The sequence below is a fragment of the Marmota marmota genome, unplaced genomic scaffold (assembly GCF_001458135.2).
Source record: "Marmota marmota marmota unplaced genomic scaffold, marMar, whole genome shotgun sequence".
Classification (NCBI taxonomy): Eukaryota; Metazoa; Chordata; class Mammalia; order Rodentia; family Sciuridae; genus Marmota; species Marmota marmota.
This window is the reverse complement of record NW_026000142.1, coordinates 17,825,294-17,842,049: the sequence shown is the minus strand read 5'-3', so window position 1 is coordinate 17,842,049 and position 16,756 is coordinate 17,825,294. Positions and strand designations below refer to the sequence as shown.

The 16,756-nt window shown below is 36.9% G+C and overlaps 1 protein-coding gene across 3 annotated transcripts in view; it reads right to left on the bottom strand.

The window, feature by feature from the left end:
• The window catches only part of Asb15 (ankyrin repeat and SOCS box containing 15), a 32,692-nt gene extending 17,015 nt beyond the window's left edge, over positions 1-15,677 (bottom strand). For 2 of the 3 annotated variants that reach the window (XM_015488288.2, XM_048786052.1), the window contains exons 1-6: positions 15,525-15,677; positions 9,899-9,971; positions 4,648-4,753; positions 3,171-3,223; positions 2,951-3,082; positions 1,656-1,814 (exon numbers count right to left, since the gene is read on the bottom strand). In XM_015488288.2, the coding sequence (XP_015343774.1) occupies positions 1,656-1,814; positions 2,951-3,082; positions 3,171-3,223; positions 4,648-4,751 (448 nt within the window). In that variant the 5' untranslated portion in view covers positions 4,752-4,753; positions 9,899-9,971; positions 15,525-15,677. Of the gene's footprint in view, positions 1-1,655; positions 1,815-2,950; positions 3,083-3,170; positions 3,224-4,647; positions 4,756-9,898; positions 9,972-15,524 lie in introns of those variants that run through there. The other variant, XM_048786051.1, reaches the window with a different exon arrangement.
• Positions 15,678-16,756: the final 1,079 nt, after the last annotated feature.

Below are 16,756 nucleotides of genomic sequence, written 5' to 3'. Positions count from 1 at the left end.
CCCCCCCCCCCGCCCCCAAAATGTGATGATGTGCTCTGAAAAGGAGCTGCAGCTAGCTCTGTATGCGGCTTGAGTTGTTTAATTCTCTCCTCCCAGGTTGCTGTAAATAACCTTAGAGTGTTACTCCTCCTGCTTCTCCTCCCACCACACATGGACAATTTCATAATGGCTTTCTTCTCTTGAGAATCTATTATATGTGGGGGGTTTGTATATATATTCTCTAATTTTTATAAGAATACTGCATGGTGCCTGTGGTATTTCCATTTTGCATATTAAGACATTGAGGCCCATGGTCACAGTCTCATTTAATGGTATAAACCTGACTGTGTCAACTCCCAAAACCCAAAGTCTCAATCCATCCTCCTACAGTCTTTAAGAGGAAAAAAAAAAAGTTATGTCTGGTCATTTCTAGTTAATTTCACCTCTTTCTGCTTCCATCAATAGACCTGCCAATTCCTAATGTTCAACAAGAAGCAGGATGCACAAGGCTGAGAAGAAGCTAATAAATGACACCTCCAGATAAGCCATCTTTCTTTGTTGTGTGAATGTTGGGAATCCCCTCATAAGTGCCAAACTCTGTACTTGTTCCGTTTTGTATAATCATTCTTTTTTGGCACTTGAATTGAATCCAGGGGTGCTTTGCCACTGAGGTACGTCCCCAGCCCCTGCTTATTTATTTCTTTAGTTTGAGACAGGTCTCTTGATTACAGTCTTGCTAAATTGCCAAGGCTGGCCTTGAACTTATGATCCTCCTGCCTCAGCCTCCTGAGCTGCTGGGATTAGGGGTGTATGATACCACTCCTGACTAGACTGATCATTTTGATATGGATCTGATGTCCCTCTTTTATCTTCTCTTTCTTCTGTCTACATTTTCCCCATAGAACCCTCCTTACAACTAGATCCTACCTACAGAGTTTTCTTTTAGGCTTGACACCTCTGGCTTCATTAAACTAGTTCTGCTCTTCTTGGTTAGTGGCACTCATTTTTAGATGCTGAAGAATGTAGTCATCCTTTACATCTGACCTCACTGTGTGTTATGGTTTGAATATGAGTTACCCCTAACAGCTCCTGTGTTAATATAGGAAGTGGAACAATCAGATTATGACAGCTATAACTTAATCACTGGGTTAATCCACTTGATGGATTAGTAGTTTGAAAGGACTATAGTGCTGGGTTGTAACTATAGGTAGAGGGGGCATGGCTGGAAGGAGTAGGTCTCCAGAGGTATATCCTTGAGGATTAAATCTTGTCCTGCGTGCCCCTACCCCACCTTCATAGCTATAAGGAGCTGAATAGTTTCCTTCCACCACACCCTGTGCCAAGATGGTCTGCTCTACCTTAGGCCCAGAGCAATGGAGTTGGCCAGCCATGGGCTGAACCTCTGAATTCATGAGCTAAAACAAACTTTTCCTCCTCTAAGTTATTCTTATCAGGTATTTTGGTCTCAGCAACAGAAAGCTGACCAACACATAGTGGGACGGGAAAATAAAATTGTCTGGCAGGTGAAATGAGGATCAGAGGAGGAGGCTCAGGAAATGGAAAGAATTGGAGTAATATAATTTTTGATAAAGCACATTGATTTTCAAAAAATACTTATTAAATATTTATTATTTGTTTCAAACTATGAAAGTTCTAGGAAAAAAAAAGTCATTTACCAATCAGAAGGGGCGTCTCTCCTTTATCATTTTTGGTGTTGGGCCATACTCCCTTTTCAAGTAAAGTCCTTACATTTTCCACCAGACCAGCTTTGATTGCCAAAGTCAAGGGTGTTTCTCCATTACAGGTCTTAAATTCCCAGAGTGTCTTGTAGGATGCTAAGATATGAAAGCATTGTATTAAAAATTGAAAATATTTACTTAAGGGATACTGCATAGTTCAGAATAACCAGATTGTTATGTACACCAGATTGAAAAGTCAATTTATGAGAAAGGGAAGATTGAAAGTATGATAAAAATCAACCTAACAAAGGTGAAGAAAATTAGATGCTCCTGGACCTGCTAATCAAATCAACAGCTAGAAAACCAACATCTATGTTTCAAGCTGCTTTAAAAAAAAAAAAAAAGCTGGTTGCAAATTCTCATTTCTTAAAACATTGTAAAGCAACTCTCTAATCCTTCATTTTATTATTTAAATTGCATCTGAATTTTCTTTTGGTCAAATGAGGTGTGTAAATGTAGGAATGAAAATATATTTGAATGAATGTATCATTTTTTCAGAATGTGTTAGAAAAGAAATATTATCCTTAACATCATTTTTTTTCTTTAGTTATAGATGGACCCAATACCTTTATTTTATTTATTTATCTTTATGTGGTGCTGAGGATCGAACCCAGTGCCTCACATGTATGAGGCAAATGCTCTACCACTGAGCCACAATCCCAGCCCCTTAACATCATTTCTATCTGTCTAGTTATCTCGTTTTCTAGATGGCTTGCTAGCCAGCCAATTATCAAGTATTTCTCATAATTTTCCAAATTAGCAAGCAGCATTGAAAGTTAAAACATAAGGAATTATAACAATGGTCTATAAATGCTGAAATATGAAAAAATACCATTAGGACATAAAAAAATTATTATTAACATTGCAATATATAATAATAATGTCTTGAAACTTTTGATAGTTCAAGATGAAAAATTAAAAACCAACTTCCAAAAGAAAAAAGCTTTATATTTGAGTCAACTAATTCATTATATATAAAACCCTTTATCTCTCATAGCCAATGACAACACCTTCCCACCAAACTATGCCACTTTTTAAAAAGATAAAAGGATGGCAAGGGTGAACCTCAAGCATCATGAAATATGCTAATTTTTTGGTACTCCAGGAGTTAATATACGGGTAGTGACTTTCTCATATCCCAAACTATCTCTTACTCTTTATGTTCTTTAGGAACAATGATAACTTCTACATTTCTGCTCTACTTGTCAAAAGGCTATGTTATAGTCTCTTACCATCCAGAACAATCTCAAGTATTTGTTGAAAAGGTTGAACGGCAGCTTCATGCAATGGAAACCATCCTTTCTCATCGGCTTCGTCCAGTGCACGCTTATATTTCACACACTCCTGGAGCTCAAGAATGTGACCTAAATGAAACACGTAGTCTGTTAGCACTTCTCTGTCTTTGCAAAAAAGGTTTCCAATACAACCCACTCCAGACAATAAACCCATTACCTTGTCTTATGGCCTCCACAAGTTTTCTGTTCTGACCACTGAGGGGGACAAATCTACCAGAGAAAGAAAAAGAAGCCACGTTTATAGTAGTAATATCCTTCAAGGAATAAAATATTTAATTTATATTGAGTTCTTGTGGGTAATTGGAATGATCAAGATCTACAGGAAATGCACAAAACTGATTTTTATTTTCTTTAAAAATGTAAATGTTTAGGAGTTAGATAGAGTATATTTATGATATCCAAACCTAAGAACACTAGTGAAGATGGCAAAATCCAAGATTGTGATGTTATCTCTGAGGTTGCGCTAAGCTATGAAAGGGAGTAAACAATGGGAGTCAGACTTAAAAGGGCTGGATTCAAGTCACAGCCTGATTTCATGATCCTGGAAAAGTCCACAGTCTCTCTGGGTATTGGTTTCTTCATCAGTGAAACAGTGGGATTAAATAGGAAGATCACTAAGGCTTCTTCCACCTTTAGAAGTTCTTTGTTCAACCGATGTTCATTGCTTGAACATAACAATTGCTAACAGACATTCAGGAGCATATGGTCTACAATGTCTGTTAGTGTCTCTAATCAACTGATACATAGGTGAAATTAGGCAGAGAGCATTTATTAACACGTGTCCCATCACAGGTCATGATTTAAACCCTCAGGGCAATTCTATGATATGTGTGTTTATTAAATAGAAACAAGGATTTCATAACAAACTTATTTAACTCTACTAAGCAGAAATTCTGCTAACATTCTAGGATTGTGAATGGCTTCTGGGGCATTTTCAAGTTCTAAAATCTGTTAGACACAATGGAAAAATTAAAAAGACCAGAAATTTAAATGTAATATGCTAATTTTTTAAATCTCAAAAGCAATAATTTCATAGCACTGAATCTATTCAACAGCACTATTAAGTTCCAGAATACAAGAATCTATATATAATTAATAGAATATAAAGGAAAACTAAACTTTGTGTCAGAAACATGTGTGTTGTTCAAGACAGAAATTTACTTATGCAGTTTTAAATCCTGAAACTCCTACTTACATAAAACATCAATTTTGTGCATATTTTAATTGGATTACTTGTAAAGTTTAGTTGCGACAGTAGCAGAGTGTGTTATAGAATACACAGATTGCTGTTTATCCATACACTGGTTATATAAACTGTACTTGCAAATTTGTTCAAACTACTCATTGTCTGTTTGATTACATTTTGATTTAGAAAATAGGCAAACTTATCCAACCAAATTCAACTAGGGAATTCCCATCTAGGTAATTTTCATTTTCCACATGAGATGGGGATTTGTGGAAGACGATATTATTAAAGTCTTGGATACTGGTCTCTGTAGAGGTATTAGATTCCCTGCCAGAAAAAAGGTAAGTATTTTCCTATAAGAGGAATTGAGAAATGGGATTCATTTTATCTTATACCAAAATAAATTCCATAAAGAAATTTTGGTGAGGATAGTTGAATAGAATGCTACCTTTCAGGATGAAATGCAGTCTGGCTGGATTCAATGGATTCTTGAATACTGAGTTGAATATCATAACTTGTAAGATGATCTTCATCAGGGTCATTATTATCCATATCTGAATATAAAAAAGGTAAATATAAAAGAAGAAAATTCTTGTTATCAGCAAATGATACAGAATTTCAGGTGGAATTAACAGCTAATTCAAAATGAAAAACTAAAATACATTCACCTTTTCCACTTAAGAAACACAAATGCAGTGAACCTGTAATCCATATATATGAGGCCCATTTTATTAATTTAGAATGTTCAAACTGTTGAAATGTTTATTATCTGCCTTTTGAGAACCATTTTTTTAACTTTGGACATTATAAAACTTTTGACTTTCTTATTAGTAATGTCAGTTGAGTTTATAAGGAATCTCTTTTTCCAAGCTTCTAATATATACTAATTTTGTGCAGTGCAAACTGATGGGCCAAAATTACCATATATTACCAGCTTGGAATCAATTTATACAGCACATTAGAAGCTTAACTCAACCAGAGGAGAAATGGGTTATTGGTAATAACAGAGTACAGAGATCTTTTTACATTCTCTACACATCAGCAGAGGTCAGCTGTAAGGTCTCATTGGTCTCAGAGCATCCAAACTGTTAAGATAAAGATCATTTTAACTCTACCCATACACCAGAGGCCAGCTCTCCTGTAGATTCCTCATTTATTCCCCTATATAGTTCTAGGTATTCATTACAAAACCACTGCTCACTGAACCATCTGCCCTGAGTGTAATAAGCAAGAACTTAAATGATTCCTAATTGGCTTATTTCTTCCAAATATCAAATTAGCAGAATGAATGTCTCTCTTTACCATCAGATTAACTGCACCATCTTATTTAGAAAGTTTAGTAAGTATACAAACAAAAATAGTTCTGTAGCTATTTGATTGACCAATATGAAATTACGTTTAATTAGTAGTACTTTTCAAACCAAAAATGTATTATCTGTAAGAAATTTTACACGATAATATGCCTTTTTCAAGGGGAGAAAATTAAAACTATGTTGTTCAGGCAGTTACCAAAATACAGATGATGTGTGCTTTTCCTCTTCTCATTCTTCAAGGTTAGATAATCTAAAACTCCAGTGGCAGTTCTCAATAAGCTGATAGCCAAGGTCCTTGGCCTCTGGACAGACTGTGCCGAGCAACATCATGTGGATGTGCTTGTTCACTGTGTACTAAGTAAGTGCCAATGCCCTTACTCCCACCTTGGAACAGAAGGTGTAGCATAGTGGTCATGTTCAGGGACTGCACCTGCCATGGCAGAGTGCTCCAGTAAGCTTGCTTCAAATTAGCAGAATGAATGTCTCTCTTTACTATTAAAGAGGTGATATTATGATATCTCAATCTGCTCAAAGGCCAGTGTGAGCCCCAGGGGTTCTCTTTGCCAAGTAGATCCAAGTGGCATTTTATTATAATTATTTTTTAAATCAACTACTGTTTCCTTGTCTGTATCTTCTCTCTAGAGTGTAACTACATAAGAGCATATTAGTCTGCAACCTCAGTGCCTAGAGAAGCAACATCCTGTGTTTGTGGTCTCCACATGTGTGGTGAAGGTATTAATTAATGAGTTAATAAAAAACCATGGAAACATAATCCAAGTTCTGCTTTGTTCATGACTGATCATGTCTTTCAGAGTTATTCTTCCAACTGAACGCATTAGATTGCTCACTCCGTGTGTGGCTTTGTTTTCTCACTTCTGTGTCTGGGCATCTACAACCATGGCCCACACTACCGCAAGCCTGGCTCAAGACAATCCTCCTATAGAAGGCTTTGCTGGAATTCTCCATTTCCTCCTCAGCCTTCTTTATTTATGAAGATCTCTTTTTGTGTGACATTTTCTCAACATTGGATTTATACTCATTTTGTATTTGTTTTGCAAGTTCTTCACATATTTATGTTTTGTATTCTCACTTGCACCATGAGCTTCCTGAGGGGAAATGTCTTTCTTTTTGCAGTACTAGGGATCAAACCTTGAGCTTCCCAGGGCTAGGCAAGGGCTGTATCACTAAGCCACACCCCCAGCCTGCTTTCTTTTTCCTTTAACTCTTCCCTCTCTCCCCACTCCCACTCAACCGCAGCAAATGGCTTCTCTTGATGGTCACTGAAACAAACAAGCCCTGAGTCACTACTGGCAAACAACCTCGGAGTCCTTCAGATAATTAGAGGAGGAAGTTAAACCTGTGGCATTGCCCCTGGCCTTTCTCTGATAGCACTGTGGCCATAGCATGGCTCTAAGATTAGTAATAGGACAAAGAGCCTTTCGCCTATTTAAATCATGAGCTTAAATCTAACCCTGATGGGAATGTGGGCTTTCTGTACACGAGACATGACAGATCCTTCGAGAACGGGGGTCTGTGAAATTTTCTTTTCCTTTTTTATTTTTAAAAACATCCTTTGACTACCATTAAGAAAGTTATCTATATTCTTAACTGTTTTGTATCTCTAATGACACAAGGAAAAAAATGATGAAAAACAGATATGAACCAATTTAAGTAGCATTCAGGATTCTCCAGCATTGTATTAAAAGCTGGGGATGAAGTGAGGATCTGTGAGCAGGTGTATTAAGGTGTCAGGCTGTCCAAAGAGCCTCACAGAAATGGATGGGGAAACATCCAGATGCAATGAGAAAGGCAAGAAGGGAGTCACTCACTTAATACACAAATTTAAAATGACTAGGGCTCAGTCCTCACTGAAGGGGGCAAATCAAGATTATTTTACAAAGCACCACTCAGGAGTATTAGGAAAGACCAAATAATATTTTGACATCCTTTAAGATATATTTGAGGTAGGGAAAAATAGTAAGAGTCAATAAGGAGGACGGATATCAGGACCACTTTTGATGTGCTCCAGCAAGCCAAACAATATCTGTTTCCCAAAAGGGACAAAAGCCTCCCTTCTTATTAAAAAAAAAAAAGTGACTATACAATTCAGTCTGAACATGTACACCCAATAATTAAAATCTCAAGGACAGTTACAAGTGGGTCAGTCAACCTCCCCTCCTGTGCCTTTAAAAGAAGGCAAGTCAGAGACCCTGGGGGCACTCTTGCCCCTCCCATGTTCTCTGTGGGAGCTTTCTTACACTCCCACCTTAATCTCCTTTTTAATAAATTTCTGCTTGCTTGCTTATCTCAGTGTTTGTGGGTCTGTGGAATGCGATGAACCTGATTTCTACCAGTAACATATTCACAAGTATCTCACTTCTAAGTCTGGAGAAATTAACTCTTTCCTAATAATAGTTTCCCCTTAACTCAATCTTGTTCTGGAGAAGTCCACTAGTGAGATTGCTTAATCTCTACAAGTACCTGACATACAAGTAATTGGGGCAATCTTATTGTATGATTATCCTTTTCTTTTAAATCTTGCTGAGAGTCAGGGACACATTTGATAAAAGCTATGGATTCTTTCTCTGGAGGAATGCATGCCCACTCAAAATGTTGTATGATTTTAGGGAACTCATAGACCTTCTGAAGCTCTTTCATGTACTCCTGGTTAAAAAAATAAATAAATAAAGACACAGCTAAATTCAGAATTTCTAAAAGCTAAGTTCCAAATGTATTATTCAGATATAAATAATTAGTCACTTATTTTACAGATGAGTTGAAATAAATTCCAAACTTAGCTAATGGGAAAGGGAAAGTTCAGCAGTCATGTACATTTTAGAATATTTCTGGTAAGAATGAAATGATGAAATGCTGATAACAGTAAGACCTAAAAACTCTGAAGTGGTGCCTTTGCTTCAAGCACTGTGCAAAGCACTTGGCATATTCTAGTTTATTTAAATCCTCACTCTGTGTTGTAAGTTTTGTAGCTTCTTGTAAATAAGTGGAAAAGTAGGTTTCAGGTGGTTAAAACACCCACCCAAAGTCAAACAGCTGATAAGCAGAGTCTGAACAGAACAGGGAGGACCTTCACATCTAAGGTCTTTCAGAAGCTGCAGGGAAAACATCCCCAGCCGTTTGCCTTTAAAAGAAAACACTTTGATCTGGCTCTTAACAGCCAGCTCTCGATGACAATAACTTCCAAAAATAAAAAATAGCTTCCAAACACATAAATCTTTTCCTCTGGCTCTGCACAATAAGGTTTTGTGTTGCTTAGGGTGGTCTGAGGTGTCCTAAGCTTGCTTTCATTCTGTACTTTTTGTTTTGGAGTCTAAACATCACTTCCAAAAAACAAGATCACATGCCAGTTGGTGGCTGATTGAAGTGGTCAGGAGGTGGGATGGTGTTGCAAGGCATGATGCAGGAGTGGACACGAGTACGAGACACCTCCTCATCAGATCCTCTGTAAACCACCTCCAGTCTATCAGTGCTAATGCCTCACCATTTGATGATAATAAGTTTGTGATGGATAAGTTTGTGACTCTCTCCACAGGGATCTTTGAAACACGGTAGGTCCCACAGCAGGGAATCACAACTCCCCTTCTTTTTCTTGAATTGCTTAACTGGCTTTCTCTTGATTGCAGACAAGTTCATTACCCCACCTAGCCTAATGCTCTGGTTTGGGCAGAACAATATTGGAATTATCTTCATGAATCCATAACAGGGTTGGCCTTGAGAGTAGGCTGAGTGGATAGTTGCTTCTATGGTGCAAGGCAGGGCTCTGTGTCCATAAATATCACACTGCCCCCAGCACCTGTCACATCAATGTCACCCTGTTACATCAGTGAGAGATTCTGTCTTGTAGGGCATATTGTTCCATCCTACTATCATCCCTTTTAAAAGTGCCAACACCACCACACAGGCCCCCAGGGTAGAACTAGGATTTCTTGGAAGAGTTATTGGGAGTGGCATGGCTTGGGAAGATGACAGGAAGTCTGAGGCTGAGGTCTACTGGGAGGTGATAAGAGGGGATAAGAAAAAAGCAATACAGCCAGGTGCAGTGGCTTCTGCCTATAATCCCAGAGGCTCAGGAGGTTGAGGCAGGAGGATCAGGAGTTCAAAGCCAGCCTCAGCAATTTAGCAAGGTCCTCAGCAACATAGTGAGACCCTATCTCTAAATAAAATACAAAAAAGGACTGGGGATGGGGCTCATTGGTTAAGTGCCTGGGTTTAATCCCTGGTACCAAGCAGGGGCGGGGGGAGGGAGAAAGCAATACAGTAAAATTTGGTTTTCTTCACAAATTCAGACCCTAGGTTTCTGAAGGAAATGCAAGCTTCTGCTGTGTGGAATTCAGGGCCTTGATTCACAGATAATTTTTTTTTTTTTACCTTGACAACACAATGGTTCTTGACAATGGACTCATCTACTGGAAATCCCACAGAGAAGCATCAGGATTTTTTCCTATCAGAGGAAGAGTAAGGGTCAAATTAGTACATTTTCATTTTTTGATTTTGTTAAGAAAACATTTATTATATACTAAATAATGTTCAGTCCCATTTTATGCAATTTGACCATTTATATATGTGATTTTAAAGATAGAGTGAAATAACACAGATAAAATTATATTATAACTTTAGTGACTATTGGGTGGCTCCACATCTTATTTTTTTAGACTCATGTAGCACAAAGTGAAAAAAATCAACTAAATGAATTCATTTGGCTGATTTCAGCAAAAGAGTCAGCTAGTCTACAAGAGTTCTAGAGGGACAATTGGGTTCTACCCACAGTCACCATTAACTTTACAAGTAATATGTTATAGGAATTCCCTCTGTGTGGCACTACAGAAAAAAAGCCTACAGATGATGGGGACAACTAGGATCAGTTCAAACAGCATCTTACTTGAGAGCCCAAAATTTTCTGCTGACACATTTCACACACACATACAAACACACAAAATACACATACACATGTACATAGAATCTTAAATCAGAAAACACATGCTACTTTTGTGCTGCCTCAAAGAAATGCAAGCTGACATTTCAGAAAAGGTTAGAAAAAGGCAAAATGGACCAATGGATCTCTAGATACTAAGTACGCTCCCTATCATATATGAGCACTTGGGAAGTACCGGGTGGATGAATAATAATCAAAGGATCAAATATACACTACTCTTAAAATTACTCAAAGAACAGGTTAACTACATGCTTTCCCTTTAGGTCATACATACATTGTTTGCAAAACTCACTTTCAATTTTGGGGCCACATTGATTAATGATTAATTTCTATGTAAATACACTAATGATAGAACCGGTCATACTAGTTTTACTTATCTCTAGTTGCATATTACAAAATTAGAATTTTTTTACTTTCTGCTATTGATTTCCAAGTCAAATTCAACTATGAGAGAAACACGGGAAGATGCATATTAGCTTTTGAAAACTATAAACATATAAACAGAAGCTTTAGTTTCACAACCACATGGATTCCCAGGGGAATATAACTTTACAGAATTAAAAAGGGTAGGATAGAGCTGAGTTATGGCTCAGTAGTAGAGCACCTGCCTAACATGTATGAGGCATTGGGTTTGATCCTCAGCATCATATAAAAATAAATAAAAAATAAATAAATAAATGTATGTATTGTGTCCATCTACAACTAAAAAAAAAAAAAAGAAGGTAGGACAAGGATGAGGCCTGAAAGCCTATTAGCAGATGTGCCCTAATTACAAGCTCATGTGATCATATTTTAAAAATTTCCGTCCTTGTCTGTAATTCCACATCCAGGAATTTATTCTTTAAAATAATAAGAGATGTAGGAAAGTATTTGTATGTGAGAATGTTTATCTCAGTTGTATTTAAATTTCCAAAACCTTACAAACAACCTAAATGCCTAATGATAGGCAATACATATAAACATTATTGCACACACAAGCAATGGAATGACCCATTATTCACACTAATATACACAAAGAATAAACTCTTAATTTCACAGGTAAACTGAATGATGCTCATTTATCCAGATATGACCAACCACTTTTGCTGAACTAAGATTGACTTTTTTTTCAATTTTATTGAGGTTAAAGTAACCAAGATTGACAATTTAAAAAGCTGCATATATTTAAGATGTAAAACCTAATGATTAAATATATGTGTATATTTATAGTTGTACATGTGAAATATTTACCACAAACTAATTAAAATATCCATCACTTCACATTTTTTTTGCTACAACCATTATGAAGATAGTATGGTAGTTCCTCATAAATTTAAAAATAGAACTAGTTTATGATCTAAAAATTCCTCCTCTGATTTTATTTCCAAAAGGACTAAAATCTGCACTCCTTGTCCATTACAGTATTATTCACAATAGCCAAGATGTGGAATGAATCTAAATGTCCACTGACAGATGAATGCATAAAGAAAATTTGCTATAAATTGACAATGGGATATTAGGCATTTGTGGTAACAAAGACGAACATGGAGAACAGTATGCTAAGTAAAATCAGTCAACACAACAAGACAGATATTGCAAGATATCATAGATATGTAAAATCTAAAAATGTTCAACTCGTGGAAACAGTTGATCTCCTAGAAGAGAGTTAGTTGCCAAGGGCTGGAGAGAGGGACTGTAGGGAGATGTTGGTCTAGGGTTATAAGTTTAGTTATGAAGTATGAGTAAATTCTGGTGATCTGTTGTACTTCAATGTGACTATTATTATTAGTTAAAGATACTGAATTGTATATTTGAAATACGCTAGCAGAGTAAGTCTTAAATATTTTCACCACCAACAGGAACAACAGAAAAGGAAATTGAGATTGACTCTGTGAAGTGAAAATTTACAAGCCTTCTATGAAAATGGACTGGCATGAGAAGGCCAGAAACCTTGTCAACTTTCAAGAGAGAGTAAATTGGCCACATCTATAGCAAAGCAGAAACCTGGGGTGGGGATGGGGAGAATTTCTTGGCTTGAGCAGAAGCAGAAATCTGAAAGACTAATGGCTGAACCTGAATCAGCCAAGCACAAGTTCATCAACCTAAGCTATCATATTGCTTGCATAGGACCAAAAGTTTATCTTTCACTGATTAGTGAGTGGAAGCTTCCAAGGACAGTGAGGCCAATTGCAGATAATAAAAAAGCTAATTTTGGTTTGTACAACTGAGTAAGATTGCTTTGACTGCATTAATTAGTTACAATAATAGTAAAAATTTAAGTATCTCTAGATCTTAAAAAGTATTATAAAATATATATAATTATATATGTGTGTGTGCATATATATATGCACACACACATTCATAAACTTATCTTCTCTCTAAAAAATTTGTTCCTGGGCATGGTGCATTTTATTGAACATAACAAAAGTTTCCGTCAAATCTTTGCTTAAGTCAAATCTTTTTCCATTTGAAACTCACTCAAACAATGAGTCACTGAATTTCTTAGTTTCCTATTTTGAAATCATGTACAAGCATAAACTTCTTTCTGCTGGAGGCAAAAGGGCATAGAGATCGAACACTGTTCCACTTCTGGTCTGCCTGCATTAGCTGCCTGGCGAGCCGTGTCTGACATGTCACAGACATGTCACAAACATTCAATTAGCATTGCCTGCTGTTTTTCCTCCTCCGGAATGGAGAAGTAGGATCCTAGGTTGTTTAGGGGCAGTTTTAGCTCTATTCTAGGTCTTGATATCCTCTGATAGCCCCATAATTTTATTCTCCTTCCTTCTCCCTGGAATCACCAAACTTCAGAGTTAAAAACCATCAGAGCGTTCCACCTACTGTCAATCCCTTTACAAGTTATTGGCCAGCCTCAGTTTGAATCCAAAGTGCAAAGAACTTATCTACTTCCAACCCTACCCTCCACAGCCCTTTGCCTTTGGCCAGCTTCAACAATTAGGGAAAATACTGAAATTGAATCCATGTATTGAAACCATTTTTTGATGGTCCTTGTTTCTTTCCCTCAGAACCATATTAAGACAGTGTTGTTTCTCTGGGACAGGAGATCCCCTTTAATTATCCCAAGGTTGTCTGGTCTCTGCTGAGCCTTCTCCTTCCAAGTCTGGACAGTAAATTTTCCTATGCCATGGTTTAAGGTCAGATCAACACAGTATTAAGTGGGTATGATCACCTCCCTCTCTTTAGACACTCTATATCTGCTAATTTAACCCAGTTTAGAATTTTGGAGGTATCATGTTACACTTGATTTGGAAGCCCCCAGTTCTACGAGTTATATTATTACCCACAATTCTTTTCTGTGCAGTTTCATGCAAGACTCTATTTATTCCTGTTACATTTCATCCTTTTAAGATCGAACCTTTATTCTTCTGCTAGGACTTAATAAGTATGTTTTATATGTGCTTATGCTCATTGACAATGATGAATGTTGAACAGCTATTGGTGCAGGACAGAGGTCTCCAGGTTGACATTGATCCGTTATTTAGCATCCTTGGAGAAAAGCTGTTTATCCAGCTACAAATCCTCCTACAGACACCTCCATTCAGCATTCATGTTTCTGATTTGATAACCATCATGGACAGATACTGTCAGATACCTTACTAAAACATGGATGCACTGTATCTGCTCTCCTCCCTGCTCAATTACTCAAAGAGACGAAGGAGCAGAACCGACCTACCAGTTTTCATGACTATTTTCCTAAAGATTTTCAGACCATTGTGTTTTTCCATTCAAAAATATGTGTCTACTGTCTGCTAGGTTTCAGGAACAGTGCCAGACACAGCCACAGAGGGTCCATACCTCCAGGGAGTTTATTGTCTTTTAACAATGTATTCTAGATTTTTCTCCTTGAAACAATACCAAACTGTTCCCTCTCTTTCAGGGTTTAGCACAGAGTCAAGCACAATGTATATCTGCTAGAGTAAATTTAATAATTATTGCAACTGGCATTTATTGAGGCAGATACTATGTGCATAATGGATTTGGATTATGCATTCAATTTTAAGGACAGAAGACAAACTTCTCTCTCATGTTGCAGATAAGGAAACTGAAGCACAGGGTGGTTAGGCAATTTACCTAGCCACATGTTTGGGAAATGGTGTAATCTTCATACCCAGTCATCTGACAATAAATGTCACACAAGCTAAGTCCCTACACTGTGGCTGATGACCCATTTACTCAGATGGAATTAATGAAGAATGGGTCTCATTTGGTAACCTAGAAATTTATAAAACCTCAGGGAAAAAAGTTTTCTAAAAGAATTTAAACAAACAACCTACAAACTCATCTAACTGTGGTGGAAAGATAAAAATTTTAGAGACCTTTTCATTTGAAAATAAGGTATTCTTATAAAACAATTAGATATAAAATTATGATTATTTTATCACCATAATTTAAATTCTCTCAGCACAAAGCAGTGGCAGGATTCCCTTGTTCACATCACTGCTCTTTCACAAAAATCAAATCACTTTAGATGTAGGAGGTTCCTTAGAAGTTCTTCAATAAAGTATCAGATGAGCGATGGTATCAGGTAAATTTTAAGCCCCTTTCAGCTTCAAAACTGTGTATAATTTGCAGGAAGAACATTTTTCAATCACATTAAGTTTGGGGTTTTACCATCTTAGCTTAACAGATTTTTTCCCAATCTGAACATCTATCTTTTGCAACAACTAATTTTAAAAAACACGATAGAGATTTGTTTTAATTATTTACAAAAAATCAATTTTTTTTTTCAGTAACTAAGGGATCAGGTAAGACCCTTCTGGGATTCCTTATAATGTATAATGACACTTCCTATTAGCATATTCATTCTTGAGCTTATTTCATGATATATTTTTTTGTGATGCTTAATAATTATACAGTTGAGTTGATAGTCTCTAAATAAACAAGACAACCCTGGCTTTACTCTTATAATTAAAAAGGCCCTAGACAGGCAAGCCTACAGGTTATCATTAGGAAAGAAACATTAGCCACAACCAACATTTCCATCTGTTCTAAAGATTTCCAATACTGAACTACTCCATAAAATAGTTGGCAAGGTACAGATTAAATATTTCATAATCTCACCTTTTGGAATGATCATCTTGTCATTCTTATCCAGAGACTTGCCTTTCTAAACCAGAGGAAGTACCCTGGAGCCAATGTGTTCCTCTGTGTATCTAAAATTAAGCATCCAGTTGGTGGTTAAATTAAGATCTGACCTTGTACAACTGAAACACAAGCGGTCCCTGGCACAGGGTCAAGTATTACCCATGACTTCTCCAGACTCTCATCAAAAGAAACGCAAGCCCACAGAGGGCTAATAAGATTATCTGTGTCCTGATTGGTTCAAACAGCTCCCCTGAAAAGAAATGACCCGCCAGTTCAGTTTTGGGGAGGGTTCCTGCTGCAGGAACAAAACCAAACCACTTAGAACTAAAGCACCTTTTAAAATTATGTATCTAAGACATAAATCTGTGATTTAGGTATCTAGGGACCCTAATTTCTTTGGGCAAATTTTTACCCACAGCATTTCTCATTCTTCATTGTTTAGACTCGGGTCAATTCTAATTAAATACAGCCTTCCTATACTAACTGCCTCTTTGATTTGCATTTAATGATTGCCTATCTAACACACAGATGGGAACAGGGCACTTCGTGACATCTCTACTGACCCAGAGTTTTTAGGTCAAGTTATACTACAGACCATATAGTCTAGAAAAAAGTAAGTCGTTTTTAAGGTCAAGTTTTAGCATGTATAGTCTAGAGAAAAGTAAGGAGCAGATGTAAAGAAAGCAAAAAATTGAGGATTTTAATTTAGAAGAGTTGTTTGATGATGTGATGATGATGATGATGGTGGTGATAAAGTCTTCTGTCTCTGTCTTAGTAATTTTCTAATGAAAACTCTGGGCTTCAAGTTAGTTTTTTTTTTTTTTGCTGTTCATTTTTAATGTTTTTTTTTAATTTTTTTATTGTTGGTTGTTCAAAACATTACAAATTTCTTGATATATCATATTTCACACTTTGATTCAAGTGGGTTATGAACTCCCATTTTTACCCTGTATACAGATTGCAGAATCACATCAGTTACACATCCATTGATTTACATATTGCCATACTAGTGTCTGTTGTGTTCTGCTGCCTTTCCTATCCTCTACTATCCCCCCTCCCCTCCCCTCGCCTCCCCTCTTCTCTCTCTACCCCCTCTACTGTCATTCATTTCTCCCCCTTGTATTATTTTTCCCTTTCCCCTCACTTCTCTTGTATGTAATTTTGTATAACCCTGTGGGTCTCCTTCCATTTTCCATGCAATTTCCCTT